We start from the raw sequence: 14,419 nt of genomic DNA, 5'->3' as shown, positions 1-14,419 counted from the left end.
CACCGCCACAGGTCAATTCACCCCTCCTCCTCCTCTTCTCACTGCTTGCCCGCCTCACCAGCCACACCACCCATGCTTCCTTGAACCTCTCCCTCCTCCCAGCGTCACTTTCGTAATCTCCCCTTCCAGCTAACTAACCAACGACTGTGTTTCATCCAACCAGTACAAATCTACCACTCTTCCTTCGTCAATCTCTGACTTTTCTTATACGAGCTTCTCCCAGACTCTCCAATCCTTTTGGAGAAGTTTTCTATCTTTGACTTCGCATCCCCTCGCAATTGTCAAGGTATGCTGCTACCACTGCTATTATTGCTCAAGTGTCCTGCGGCGGCCCAAACCCCACGAAACCTCCTCCGGGGTTCTTCCTCACCACTGCTCTCATCCTCCCTTTTCCATATACCACCACCCAAGACTTCCCCCGCCCAACACCCGACACTAATCCATCCGTCATAGGTGCTCACCAATCCTTGGCCTCTTTTACGATCGCTCTCCACTTCTAGAATCACCTTGCCCTCCCGAGAAAATATTCGACTTGTTCGCGTGCAAGCGGGTCGGATAATCGCCTGAGTGAGGACGTGGATCGGTCATAACCTCACCTCTCTAGTTGTCGCTCAACACTCTACCCTAAAAGTTTTATATCATAAGCGCGATGGAGGGCCAGGGTGAAAATGACGAGCTCTACCCTATCGCCGTCCTTATTGACGAGTTGAAGGTATGATAGTCACTATTGACTGCGCTATTGTTCCCACGTGCGGGCACTGTCGGTCCTGACACTCAATCAATTCAGCACGACGATGTCCTTCTCCGTCTCAATGCCATTCACCGCCTCTCCACCATTGCCTTGGCTCTAGGGCCCGAGAGAACCCGGGACGAGCTGATCCCATTCCTCGATGGTTAGTCCCCAGGCACTGGAGATTGTCCTCGTTCATAAATGCGCCTAACCCTACATTTACAGATTCGGTTGAGGATGAAGATGAGGTCTTGACCGCCTTGAGTGAAGAGCTTGGTAACTTTACGGAATACGTTGGTGGCCCAGAGTATGGGCATGTACTTCTTTCTCCCCTCGAGAATCTGGCCGCGATCGAAGAGCCTCTGGTCAGAGAAAAGGTAGGGACTTGCAAGCGGACTCATGAGGGTCATCTATGACTCAGTCGAATCATGCTGATACCTCGACAATTAGGCCGTAGAGTCTCTCAACAAGATCGGAGAGCAGCTGTCAGAGAAACAGATCGAAGAACATTTCATTCCGATGGTTCTGCGCCTGTCGAAAGCCGACTGGTTCACCTCGAAAGTCTCCGCAACTGGCCTCTACTGTGTCCCATACAGGAAGGCTTCGCCCACACTACAGCAGACCCTCCGTCAATACTATGGAAGCCTTGTGCATGACGACACACCGATGGTGAGGAGACAGTCAGGAAACAATCTCGCCAAATTCATCAAGGAATTGAACACCCAAGTTGTTATTGATGAGATGATACCCTTGTTCCAGCATCTTGCCACCGATGAACAGGATAGCGTGCGGTTACTCACCGTGGATGTGCTTATTTCGATCGCGGAGGAGATCCCCAAGGAGCAACAGCCCAGCCATGGCGTCGTTCTCACTTCTCTGAGAAATCTGTTTGAGGACAAGAGCTGGAGAGTCAGATATATGGTTGCTGACCGTTACGAGAAGGTTTGTGGTCTACAAAACCGAGGTCAGCCGCATTTTGACTGACATAGGAATGTAGATTGCCAAAGCCGTGCACGAGGAAGTTGTCACCCGTGACATGGTTCCCTCTTTTGTCAAGCTTCTGAAGGATACGGAAGCTGAAGTCCGCACTGCTATCGCCGGCCAGATTCCAGGTATGAGAGGTCACACCATCTACCAATCTCGACGGCTAACTCCAGAACAGGATTTTGCAGCCTGATCGACCGTGATACATTGCTTAATGAGATCATGACGAGTGTGGAGGATCTCGTGTCGGATCCTTCTCAGCACGTCCGCGCAGCACTAGGAACTCAGATCAGTGGCCTTGCACCTATTCTTGGCAAGGAGGAGTAAGTACAACTATTTGTCTATGATTCGAGCGGATGGTCATTGATGCTGTCTAGGACTACTGCTCATCTCCTCCCCATGTTCCTGCAAATGCTCAAGGATGAGTTCCCTGATGTCCGTCTGCACATCATCTCCAAGCTAGAGTTGGTCAACAAAGGTGAGCGGGCTTCTGCTCAAGTGAGATACAGGCTCAATTGACTAACCATTCTAGTCATTGGCATCGACCTCCTATCTCAATCGCTACTTCCGGCTATCGTACAGCTGGCGGAAGACAAGCAATGGCGTGTCAGACTGGCTATCATCGAGTATATTCCCCTGCTTGCCAGCCAGTTGGGCGTCAAGTTCTTCGATGAGCAACTTAGCGATCTCTGCATGGGCTGGCTCGGCGACACGGTCTTCTCCATTCGTGAGGCTGCCACAACAAACTTGAGGAAGCTCACAGAGGTTTTCGGAGTCGATTGGGCCAAGGGATCCATAATTCCCAAAGTCATGGCCATGGGCCAGCACCCTAACTACCTTTACCGCATGACCACATGCTTCGCCATCTCCGTATGTGAACTATCTACTTTCTCCAGGATTCCAGTTGCTAACCTATCCTTAGACCCTTGCTCCCGTTGTATCTATGGATATCATTGAGAACTCTATTCTCCCTATCTTGGACAGACTTGTGTCGGATGAGATCCCGAACATCCGCTTCAACGTTGCCAAGTCTTACGCTGTATTGATTGATACCTTACGACGCTTGCCGGCGGAAGGAACCTTGACGGAGCTTGAAAAAGCAGGGCAGACTGCCACCCCGTCGCCGCGGGGTCAGGAACTCATCCAACAAAGAATTCTCCCTAGCCTGGAGAAGCTGCAAGGCGACGATGATGTCGATGTGCGGTACTTTGCGACTACTGCCGCTGGCGGCCACGAGGAAGTCATGCAGACTTCACCGTAGGCAACCTCCTGCGCATGCTTGCTAGCATCATGAACGCGTGAGTGGGAAATAATATCACGGCACTTGCGCTGATTTGGGTGGAATTCCAGTTTTTGTCCAACTTAGAAACAGTCAGGAGCATCTGGCTGATATGAAATGCTTTGATGGCGTTCTCCATGTAGAGTCTTCTTGGTCGACGATCAATAATCCTGCAAAATCAGATCCCGGTACCTTTTTATTTTCTAATCGCGCATTGTGAGTTCTTTTGTTTGAGTCAGACAATTAACTCGAATGATAAAGGGGTAATCAAGCTCGGTGTCCTAGATATCATGTGATTCCACGTGTAATTCCGTAAAGCCGATGGCGCAATCGAGGCATGCATCAATTTATTGTCCAGCCAACATCCACGTGTACGCTTCGCCCTTAGAGAGCACCAGAGGCATCTGGATTGTGGTCATTATTCCCGCCAGTTTTTCCAGCCCTTCATTCCACTCTTTTGTTGACTGTCTTCCTTTGCAATTGTTTGTTGTCGACACCATGACTCTCTCGTGGCCCTGGCACTTTATCAGTCTCTCCGATGCAGAAAAACAACAGCGTCGCGAACTTTTGGACCTACGAGGGTTCTACGCTCAATGCTCAATGCTACTAGCCATTGTTCTGGTGCGATTGTATATATGGGCGTTTCAGTCTAGGTCCGAGGCTCCCAAGCCCGACCGTCGCAAGCCTCTAGCAAAGTCCTGGCTGGACTCTCCACCCTTGGCTGGATGGATCGAAACGCGACGACAATACTTGGTTTGCTCGATATGGCTCGCGTGGCTGTTAAGTCTCTGTATCTGGAATTCTGGTGAAGGTATGACTGTTTGCTTGTTACCAATTCATGCCTACATCTGAGAGCTACATTCCCGAATATTACCATTCCTGAGCCTGTGATTTGTCACAGCGCGGATAGTATTTTCGACGAGTGGGAATATCATCCATGATCAGCAGCAACTAGACCGCAGTTTGACACGAAGGTTGACACAAGTCCTGACTAACCATTCTAGACTATCTTCATCTCACCAAGTCCCTCGGGCATGTCGCTCTTTCCCAATTCCCTTTCCAGGTCTTGATGTCGCCGCCCCTTTATCTCACCTCCAAACCGGCCTCCCCTTCTCTTATCTCCATGCTCACCACCATCCCTCAACCCACCATCAACGCGTATCATCGGCTATTTGGCCGCCTGGTCATTGCCCCTCTACTGGTTGGTCATGCCCTTCTCTATGACTCTTTCTTTCTGCAGTCTAGCCACCCGGACTATGGGACCTTGTTCCTGAAGCGCATCCGCGACGCCGACGTCCAGTGGGGAATCCTGGGCGTGGTTGCGGTCACGTCGGTGGTACTGTTCACTCGTCCTGCGGTGAAGCCTCGGTGGGCACTGAGCTTAAGGAGCGGGTCAGGGTCGGCCAAGATGAGGCAGCAGGTCTTTTGGACGGTGCATGTAGGCCTGGTTGTAGTCTTGGGGTTTGCGGCTTATTTGCATGTCGAGTGGGCGAGGATCTACATGATAGAGGGCTTGGTAGGGAGCATGGCTAATGTGGGTTGTGGGTTGTTGCTTTGAAGGTGGTCGAGTGTGGGTTAGGGGTTGTGGTAGGTTGGGTTTCGCATCTGTGTAAGTAGTAGTATTTATTGTGGTGTTTGCGCGGATGAGATTTGTGAATCAATGGATCGCGTGATTCGCGAATTCCTTTGAGAATACCACCGTCCTCTTGACCAACATGCGCAAGACAATGGATGATAATTCTATATAGATCGCAAGTGCATCGATAGTATCATGGATGGATTGATTGTACGGGCAACGGATGGGCCAGGCCTACGTAACCTTGATTGGTCTGTGCTCCAGTCTTTGATCGCGATTGCCCGAGGGACCGCCTCAATACATCATGAATAAGTAGGTACTAGTACCTTACTTTATCCAACGCTCGCTTTTCACTCCTCATTAAGGACTTATTCTTGCAATGATTGGCCCCTGAAAGCTGCCGATCTGAGGATTCTATATATCTCAACCTTCTTGGACTTGTCTTGCGGTGAGCAACCTTGAGTTGTGAAGAAGAGCTTCAATCGGCACTGCAATTCCACCCACTTTCCCGCAGTGTTTATAAACAAACACACTGCCAACTACTGACTCAAGCTGAGATTGGCCTCTCTTTAATGCACGGATTTCAGAAGACAGCAGAATGCGATCGCAACGGGTGGTAGTTTGGCTAGGAACCTTCATCTTCGTGTCTCTCATTTTGATCTTCGTACGAAGCTCCAACTCCTCGCCAGACACATCGAGCTTCTCGCCCTTGCCTGATCCCCGTCCATCAGCCGATTTGCAACGGCCCGAGCTCCCGCTAAACGAACAGCTTCTTCAGCAGTCAACGTATCACAAAGTCTCAACGCCTGCAGGAAAACATCCGATCGCTGCATTAAGCGAGAATGCAAGTCAAGAATTTGATCAAGTACGGACCCGCCAATCCAAAACTCTGTCACAGGCTGTTAAAGAATACCGCCGTCGCTATGGAATGCATCCACCTCCACACTTTGACAAGTGGTTTCAATTTGCTCAAGCCAAGGGCGTCCAATTGATAGATGAGTATGACACCATCTACCACTCCCTACTCCCATTTTGGGCCTTGGAACCAAAAACCATCCGTGGGCGGGCCCACGAGACCCTCGGCTTCGACAACTCCATGATAGGGGTCTTGGTCCGGAATGGGTCCGTTTCCCTGACCGAGGGAGGGACCGATGAACAGAAGTGGCAGCGCAGTGCTACAGCGCAGATGATCAGCAGCTTTGCAGAGTACTTACCTGACATGGACCTTGTCTTCAATGCCCACGACGAACCACGAGTGATTGTGCCGAGTGAAGACCTCCAACGGCTGGTCATGGTTGCCCGAGAGCGTGCTATTCCAGATGCGTCACTGACTGAGACGCCGAAGAATGCCTGGTCCGATCGACCGTCGGACCTCAACAAAGGCGATCGTATCGATGAAGTGCGCACCACCCGTTTCAGCCGATTCTCACATCAATCCACATGGAGTTATTCTCGATCATCATGCCCAGTTGATTCTCCCGTCCGTTCGCTTGTCGAGGACCCGGCGGATGACATCGATATGTATGCTTTGGGCGAGTTAGGATTTATCGCGAACACAACCGCCTTCACGGACATTTGCAACACTCCTTCTCTGCGGCATACATATGGATTCTTCGATCGGCCCAACACATTTGAGGTCGTTCATGATCTCTTTCCCGTCTTCTCTCAAAGCAAGATCTCGAGCTATCAGGACATACTCTACCCAAGTCCCTGGTACTATGCGGATAAGGTGCCGTATGAGGCTGCTCGGGACTTTGATTGGAACAGTAAATTAGATAAGATGTACTGGAGAGGCTCTACCACGGGAGGATACTCCCGCGCGGGAGGCTGGAGACGCCAACACCGCCAACGATTCGTGCGCAATGTGAACGCTCGGGACACAGCCAACGTACTTACCAAGCGAGAGGATGGCCAGTGGACACCTACTGAGATCGACAGGTCATCTCTAACTGACCTCTTCGACATTCACTTCACGTACATTGGGCAATGCGACGCAGAAGACTGCACCGCGCAGAGGGAATATTTCGGGGTTGCAGAGTCGGTTGACCAGCAAGATGCTTGGGCGAATCGACACTTGGTTGACATTGATGGCAATGCTTTCAGTGGTCGTTTCTATGCGTTCCTACGAAGCAAAAGCTTAGTGTATAAGATCTCCATCTTCCGAGAATGGCATGATGAGTGGCTCAAACCCTGGGCTCACTATGTTCCCTTGCGCTTGACCGGAGATGATTATCTGGAAGCTGTCCGTTATTTCACCGAGGATGAGGAGGGCGCAACCACAGCCCCGAGGATTGCCCAGAACAGCCGTGAGTGGGCTCACAAAGCTCTTCGCTCAGACGATATGGAAGTCTGGTTCTTCAGGCTGTTGCTAGAGTAAGTTTGCGCCTCATTGCGTGCATCTGCAGCTGCTGACCATCGGATGTGTGTTGACCAGGTATGGACGTCTTGTCGATGACAACAGGCGGAACCTGGGGTTCTCGCTGTAGCCTGCCTATGTCTTATCATCATGTTGCCTCTTTTTGATTTACAGTATTCGTATTCTTTATGATATCCCCGAGCGTTCCATTATTTGGTCGGTTGCTACGGCTTTTCCGATTGAATGTCACGTGTTTGTGTTTGACTCTGCAGACATACGTTAGACATACACCGTGGGGATCAAATTGACGCCATACTGGGTCACACTAGGCAAATATTTCTACCCACGAAAAAGAACTTCATAATGATACCTGGGTTCATCCAGGCACCTTCGCTAAGGACCTCACCACTGCTCGGTGGCTTTCATAATATCTCTGGAAACCTCCCTGTTTTATTCATGAAGGCTCTTCGGTCTGAAATGCACAAAAAGGGTGCATCTGAGTGAAACAAGTGCCGGGGCAGTCGGGGATTATTACGTAGTGGATGGCAGCTTTTCCCACTGAAAAATCGCATGTGGGTGGATTCCAAGTGGGCAACAGCGGGCCAACGGCCCAGCGGCGCACCATGACTGGCAGCGGCGAACACTAAGCAGACCATCCCATCCACGGGTGGCTAATTTAGTGCCCGTTACTGTCTAAGTAGATTAGGAGAAGGAGCTTCAGTTCTTTACCTTGGATGATTTACCTCGGAGCTTTTTTTTCTTCTTCAATGCACCCTTATCAGCCGGTGTCTTGTCTTCTCTTCTTTTGATTCAGTCCCTTCTTTGCCCCTTCTTCTTTGGTCTTTTTCTTCTTCTTACATCGTTACTATACGCACTATATTATAACATCCCCTTCAGACCTCTGTCCTTTGAAGCCCGCCTGGGCAGATTCAAGGCATAGTTCAGTCAGTCACCATGGCAGCCTCTCTACTTGGCATCGTGGAGTCAGGCGTGATCTTCTTCTATGGACTCTTCAGCCTCGGACTTTATGGACTTCGTGCTGTGACTACGGGTTATTTCTTCAGGCAAACTACGGAGAAGGAGTCCCTCGAACTGCAACTCGGTAAGAACCGATTTCTTCTAAGAGCCTGATCACGTATAGTACTTGTCTCGTTCAGTGCTCACCGCGTTCTTTCGGTACCATCGCAGCTCGCAATCGACTCTGGGACCTTTCACAGAGCTGGGCAGGCTTTCGTCACCATATCCTTACCCTGCGCAGCGGGTTCAAATTTCACTATGTCTGCAATGACGGCCCCGGACATCAGCCCGCCACCGATTTACAAAGGCCGCTGGTGGTGTTCATCCACGGGTTTCCCGATAGCTGGGCTATCTGGCGCCACATTCTTGCCTCACCTTCCCTCCAACATACTGCAACCCTAGTTGCGGTCGACTTGCCCGGTTATGGAGGCAGCGATCGGCTTGAGCGATACTCTGCAACGAAGGTGCTCGAGAATCTGACGGAATTTGTGATTGCAATTCGAGCCAAATATGGTGCCGACACAGATACTACGGCGCGGCAGCGTAAGGTTATTATTGTTGGACATGACTGGGGTTGTGTGCTCTCGACCCGCCTGGCTTCCGAGGCTCCTCAACTGGCAGACCGCTTTATCTTGACGAATGGCCCAATTGTACGTTTGCCCTCTAAGAGTACCATGTCAATTCCACCCAATCTAACAGCCTGTAGCCTGGCCTCGCCCAGGCCAACATTGCCCGCCGCCTGTCTTCATCGCTGAAGATGCTCAAGACGGCACTGCGTGACCCGATCCACTCCCGCGCGACGCTTTGGAAAGTGGTCCACACTCTGCAGCCCGTTGGCCGACAATTGCTTCGATCCGGATACATTTTCGCGATGAAGTTGCCTTTGTTCCTGGTTCGATATCTGGGCCGAGGCGGCAATTACTCGTTCCTGAAGCTCGTGCACCGCTCTTCGTACGGCCAACATGAGTTTAGCCCTCGGGATGCTGCAGAGTGCATGGCTAGCACTGTAGGCCCGTCCATGGCGGAGTGCGAAACCCAAACCGCCGAGGGCGACACGTATCCTGCGGCCATAAAAGCCGACCGTGGGCAATTGAGCTTCCAGCACATGACTGCCTACTACCGGGACAACACGGCGTTCGGGCGCTGGAACAAGTCGATCGAGACGATTGCGCACCTGCACAGCATTGAAGATGCAAAGGTGGCCCACCGCACCAGCAGCGGAGCTGGTCTATTTGCCGATGGACCCAAGGGGTCCTTGAAAGCTAGTGCAACCATCATTTGGGGCAAAGCCGATATAGCGTTGGAGCCTGCTTTGTGCCTGGATGGTATTTCGGACTATCTCGTACGAGATAGCCAAGTCATCGTGGTGCCGGGTCTGGGCCACTTTACCCCCTTGGAGCGACAAGGTCAGCTTGCCTTGGAGAAAGCCCTGGAATGGACGGGCAATGGTGAGAAGGAAGACATTGGAGCAGTCTTGCAGAAGTGTTCTCCCAAGGCCGAGATGACTGCTCGCAAATAGGATTTAGACGGGTACATATTGAAGCGGATCCTCAATTGTGCCTTGACTCTTTGGTTCTCTCTGGCTTATCTATCACTGACTCGACATTCATGTAAATTAAGTCTAAACTTCGGCTCATACGGTCACATTCTTATAACCGAACTAGTATAGACTATAACCTGACTCTTCTTACAAGGATACTTCACATCGTGCTGCTCTTTGGATTGTACAGTACGTGCATGAGAGAGCTTCAGGACTCAGGAGAAACCTGCATTGGGCCAAAATCAAGGTACTGCAAGGGGGGTGGGGGTAAACGGAAAGAAAGTCAATTGGGATTCGAGACTTGGTGAGGATCTGGGTCTGCTGCTACACAACACCTTCTCTAGCGCTGACAGGATCGGGAAAATGAGATCGATGATTATTATTGAATAGATTCAAAGGGGCTTGGTGTCAAACTGGCACCGTGTCAGTGCTGGGTGTGAGCGGGGGTGTTGTTATGATGGATTAATTGCGAGACTCGGCCGCGTGCAGCTACTACTTCTGAAGTACTCACCAAGCTGTCTTAGTGCTTGCTGCTATTAGTTTAGCCCGAGTGTTTATTCCCTGTTCCCACTTCCCACTTTTCCCGTCCCCCGTCATCTCTCCATCTGTCTCTCAGTGTCCAATCTCCCAGCCTTAATTGACCTGAGCTGGGAAGCATCCAGAGCTCGTGCCACACCTGCCTTTCAACTCCCTACTTTATCATATCCACTCGTTCAATTCCATGTAACTCGAGGAAGAAAGGAATATGGCGTCGTGGTGATGAGGTTCGATGCCGATTGGGGTAACCAAGCGTTGGAGCTGTTCGTCTATGCGGGCGGGCGGGGGGTTTTAGTCTCCCCTAACGTCAGTCAATCTTTCTGTTGAGTGAGGGGAGATCCTCGTTCTCCTCCTCCGCACCCGTACTACTTGACTTTACTTACTACTACGTACTAACTAAGTAAGTAACCTACTGACGACGACCCCGACGCACCTCCAGAAAAAAAGGTGTACCTCGTGCCCCAAGCTCCTTTCTTTTCCTTTTTGTCATTTCTTTTTCCTTTCTCTTACCCTCACCCTCATTTTCGTTGTATTTCATCGCATTTTGATCGCCATACTTCCACTAATAGTTGATCCATTCTCCGGACTGCGCGGCGCCGACCACTTGCCGCAATGGCACTCACCGAAAGCGCTGTGTATTGCACGGTATGTCCCACCTCACTTGTTTGTACCTTGCCCGTTTCCAGCTCTGTCGGCCCAGTCGCTGATTGTCCGTGCCAATTGAACAGCTCCTGTTGAGTGATCATTATCTTCCGGGTATTCTAATGGCGCCTTTTTCACCAAAACACTGCTTGGATCGTTCTCTCTGATTGTCCGATCTTCCTTTCCTATAGGTGCCGTGGTTCTTGCACATTCTCTGCGCGACAATGGGTCAACAGCTAGGCTGGTGGCGCTCTACACACCCGATAGCTTACAGCCGGCCACCATTCAGGAACTCGAGGTATGAGGTTCTTGTATCTCTCTTTCCCCCTCTTTTTGACCTATCTTGGTGAGCTTGTTTGCAAAGGTCGCTCGTAGAGCTCGAATGGAACGCCGTTAATAGGGTTCACGATTTAGATTATATACGACGAACTAATCCCTGTGAATCCGCTGACGAACCTAACCCCGGCGAACCTATGGCTTATGGACCGACCGGACCTGATCGCCACATTCACTAAGATCGAGCTATGGCGCCAAACACAGTTTAAGCGCATCGTCTATCTCGACTGCGATATCGTCGCGGTCAGAGCCCCCGATGAGCTATTGGAGTTGGATGTCGAGTTCGCAGCCGCCCCAGATGTGGGCTGGCCTGATTGTTTCAATAGCGGTGTCATGGTGCTTCGTCCCAACTTGCAGGATTACTTTGCGCTGAGAGCGCTTGCTGAGCGGGGCATCAGTTTCGATGGCGCTGATCAGGGATTGCTGAACATGCACTTTCGTGATTGGCATCGGCTAAGCTTCACGTACAATTGCACTCCAAGTGCCAATTACCAGTACATCCCGGCCTACAACCATTTTCAAAGTACTATCAGTATGATTCATTTCATTGGCGCTCAGAAGCCGTGGAATATGGGCCGGCAGGTGCAACCTGTGGACTCTCCATACAACAAATTACTGGGACGTTGGTGGGCTGTGTATGATAGTCACTATCGTCCTGTTGTGAGCGTGAGTATCTGCTCTGCGTACTCGAAGTCTAGAGGACTAACGGTGGTGCAGATACCTGTTGACGTGTCTGGGAAGAAGTTCCTTTTCCAGAATACCCAATTGGGAAACTCTGCAGGTAATACAGCTGCACTACCCCATGCGCCACCTCATGAACATGCTCATGACAGCGCATCTGCTATTGCGTACCATGATACGCAGCACGCGCAACGTCCACAACCACAACAATACCAGGTGCCCCACCCAGAGCATGAACAACGAGCAGTAACCGCTCATGATACTGGCTCGGTACCTGTCCAGTCATCATATGGCGCTCCTGAGAGGTCGCATGCCCATGTTCATCAGCAAGGTCCTATTGACCCACCAAGAGGAGAGGCTCCTCATGAAGGCACCCCAAAGGGTTCGGAACCGCATCCAGTAAGACAGGGCGGTGAGTCATACTATGAAGTATCGCACCATGACAGGGAGTACCAAGGAACACCCCGTCCAGTTGAGCCCTATACCGGGCCAGCCGACCAAGGTGGATATGGCACGGCACAGGGTGGAATAGATCGTGATGATGGACAACGCGGAAGTTCGCACCACGAGGTCACACACCGCACCCAGGAACATCATTGGGAACCGCACCACGAAGCCACACATCATGGGGTGGGTCACCACGAGGGAATGCATCGTGAGATGGAACCCCAAGCGGGGCCTGTGCACGTTCCACCTCCTTTCAGGAGTGCTGTTCCGCAGTATGTACGTGGAGAGGAGCATGTGGCGGCATATATTCACCCGCATACCCATCAAACCTCCTTCTCCGTCCAGGCCAAACCAGCTCCTTATGGCAATGAAGGCAGTGGATCAGAAGCCTGGCCTGAGCAGTCACAGAGCCAAGCCCATCAGTATTACCAACCAGCAGAACCTCTTCCCGAGTCGCAGCATGGTCTACCATCACCAAAGCCAGAAGTACAACCCTCGTTTGAGCCTCCAAAGGCCGAATGGGATGCATCAAAGTACGTTTATTTGACGAGCACTGCTCGAAGGTATTGCTAACATTTCGCAGGGAGCCACCGCCCTTAAACACCAGGCCAGAGGGGTTCGCTCTGGAAACAAAGACATACACCATGTCCGAAGATCAACAACTCTTCCAGCCACCCCCATCCTACCCTGAAGCGCCTAAGAACATGTACTATGACGTCCCTAGCACCAGGCCCGAGCCAGAGAAGCTTGCGCAATTGTTCCCCTGGGAAAGCCATGCTCCCAGACCGACCCGCGTGTTCCCAGAAGACGACCAAATCTCGATAAATACTATTCCGCGGTCTCTGCTGGAATCCACGGCGGAAGAGGAACCCGGGCCGTCGCTACAGTCACGAGACACAACTTGGACATGGGCTTCTGAAGAGCCGGCTGAGTCGTGGGAACACTACACTCGCTCTAATGCATGGGACGAGGTCCCCGAGATTCAGCGCTATATATCTTCTATGCAGCAGGTTCGCAAGGGACGTGTTCAGGTTCTCACTGGGCCTTCTTCGAGCACAGAAGCAAGGGATGTCCGAATCACAGACTTTCCGAGCGAGCAAGAACGACCCAGCCTGCCCGTAACTCCGGCGCCAATACGTCGGCGACCTGGCGAACGGGCTCCCTCTGATGACGACCTACTACCCTCAGCGCAAGGCATACCAAGCCAGGAGGACTGGGTGGGTATTACGGTCGATGCCTTTCTACAACTCCTTCGAGTGACGTACTTATATTGGAAATTCACAGAATCCTTCAGCCGGCCTCGAAGAGCTTCGAATACGTCGGTCCGAAGTCTTGGATCATCCAGGTATACTTTTCGATCGGATATTGAGCAGCAGCTCGATTACTTCAGATCAAATGCCTCCTCCAGGCGAACGAACTAATGATTGATTATTTATCTTTCTTCGAGCACCGTTCCTAGCAATTGACGACCATAGTTCAGCCTTTTCTTACCGATGCGCTGTTTATCTCTTTCTGTTCTTATTCGATGAGTCAGCACCGTCTCTTTCAGTATCGCATTGTTCCTCCGTGATCATTATTGTTGAGCATTGGCATTTGTACAGTACCCCGCGTGATATTATGCATATGCATCGATAGCATTGTATGTTCTTCAGCAGGTGCAAAGTCTCCGACTATCACATGCCTTTGCATGAGGAGTTGGTTCTGCGCTTATTGTTATGTGTTATTGATCGATGTCAATCCGTGTTTTATTGTTGATGTTCGATTCGAGCCGGTCCAGGACCACGTTAGTGAGCTGTTTTGCTACAAAGCCATGCTGTTACTCGTCTATTGATCTTCTTATCTATATGATAGCCTTAAAGTTTCCGATGAAAATTTCTATCCTCGAACCAGGGAGCGCAACGATAAATAAGCAGCAACTAAGTTACCGAGTACCCAGTTGATTTCCATGTTGATTGATGCCTTGCGATGCATGGTGATGCCTGAGGCGAGAGCCCCTCCATGTGACGAGTCAACGGACGAATGAAGTGGCGGGCACAATTTCAAAAGATTGTATCTCCACCACCGTCGGAACTCTTGCGACTGACGTACCAACCAACCTCTTACACCAAGATTTTTCCCTGCGCTTCTTTCTTTTCTCTCAACCACACCCACTGCCAATTAGCGGTCGATTCGCGCCAGGCGTTCACCCGGAATAGTTCCACCAAAAGCATTGACTTTTGTCTTTTCTAATTTCTATACCATATTTTTCTATTGTTACCGCATACGAGGGGTGAAACTCGTAACCAACCGCCAAA

The 14,419-nt window shown here is 51.0% G+C and overlaps 3 protein-coding genes across 3 annotated transcripts; all 3 read left to right on the top strand.

Moving 5' to 3' along the window:
* Positions 1–382: 382 nt before the first annotated feature.
* BP01DRAFT_358771 (protein phosphatase 2A structural subunit TPD3) lies at positions 383–3,255 on the top strand. The gene is made up of 9 exons (XM_025575510.1): positions 383–712; positions 788–893; positions 956–1,107; positions 1,181–1,672; positions 1,728–1,842; positions 1,893–2,037; positions 2,092–2,192; positions 2,247–2,584; positions 2,637–3,255. Exons 1-9 carry the CDS (start codon positions 650–652, stop codon positions 2,973–2,975), a joined length of 1,851 nt encoding a protein of 616 aa, XP_025429230.1. The 5' UTR covers positions 383–649; the 3' UTR covers positions 2,976–3,255.
* Positions 3,256–3,357: 102 nt separating this feature from the next.
* BP01DRAFT_345210 (putative metalloreductase Fre8) lies at positions 3,358–4,717 on the top strand. The gene is made up of 2 exons (XM_025573587.1): positions 3,358–3,804; positions 3,998–4,717. The coding sequence occupies exons 1-2, from the start codon at positions 3,492–3,494 to the stop codon at positions 4,549–4,551; spliced, it is 867 nt and encodes a 288-aa protein (XP_025429229.1). The 5' UTR covers positions 3,358–3,491; the 3' UTR covers positions 4,552–4,717.
* A 450-nt stretch (positions 4,718–5,167) lies between these two features.
* Positions 5,168–13,553, top strand: BP01DRAFT_375623 (uncharacterized protein; the record flags this gene model as incomplete). The annotated part of the gene is made up of 7 exons (XM_025576902.1): positions 5,168–6,875; positions 8,114–8,592; positions 8,649–9,413; positions 11,076–11,663; positions 11,895–12,658; positions 12,709–13,342; positions 13,410–13,553. 7 exons carry the CDS (start codon positions 5,168–5,170, stop codon positions 13,551–13,553), a joined length of 5,082 nt encoding a protein of 1,693 aa, XP_025429228.1.
* Positions 13,554–14,419: the final 866 nt, after the last annotated feature.

The sequence above is a fragment of the Aspergillus saccharolyticus genome, assembly GCF_003184585.1.
Source record: "Aspergillus saccharolyticus JOP 1030-1 unplaced genomic scaffold BP01scaffold_28, whole genome shotgun sequence".
NCBI classification, from domain to species: domain Eukaryota; kingdom Fungi; phylum Ascomycota; class Eurotiomycetes; order Eurotiales; family Aspergillaceae; genus Aspergillus; species Aspergillus saccharolyticus.
This window is presented reverse-complemented; position numbering and strand designations above follow the sequence as displayed.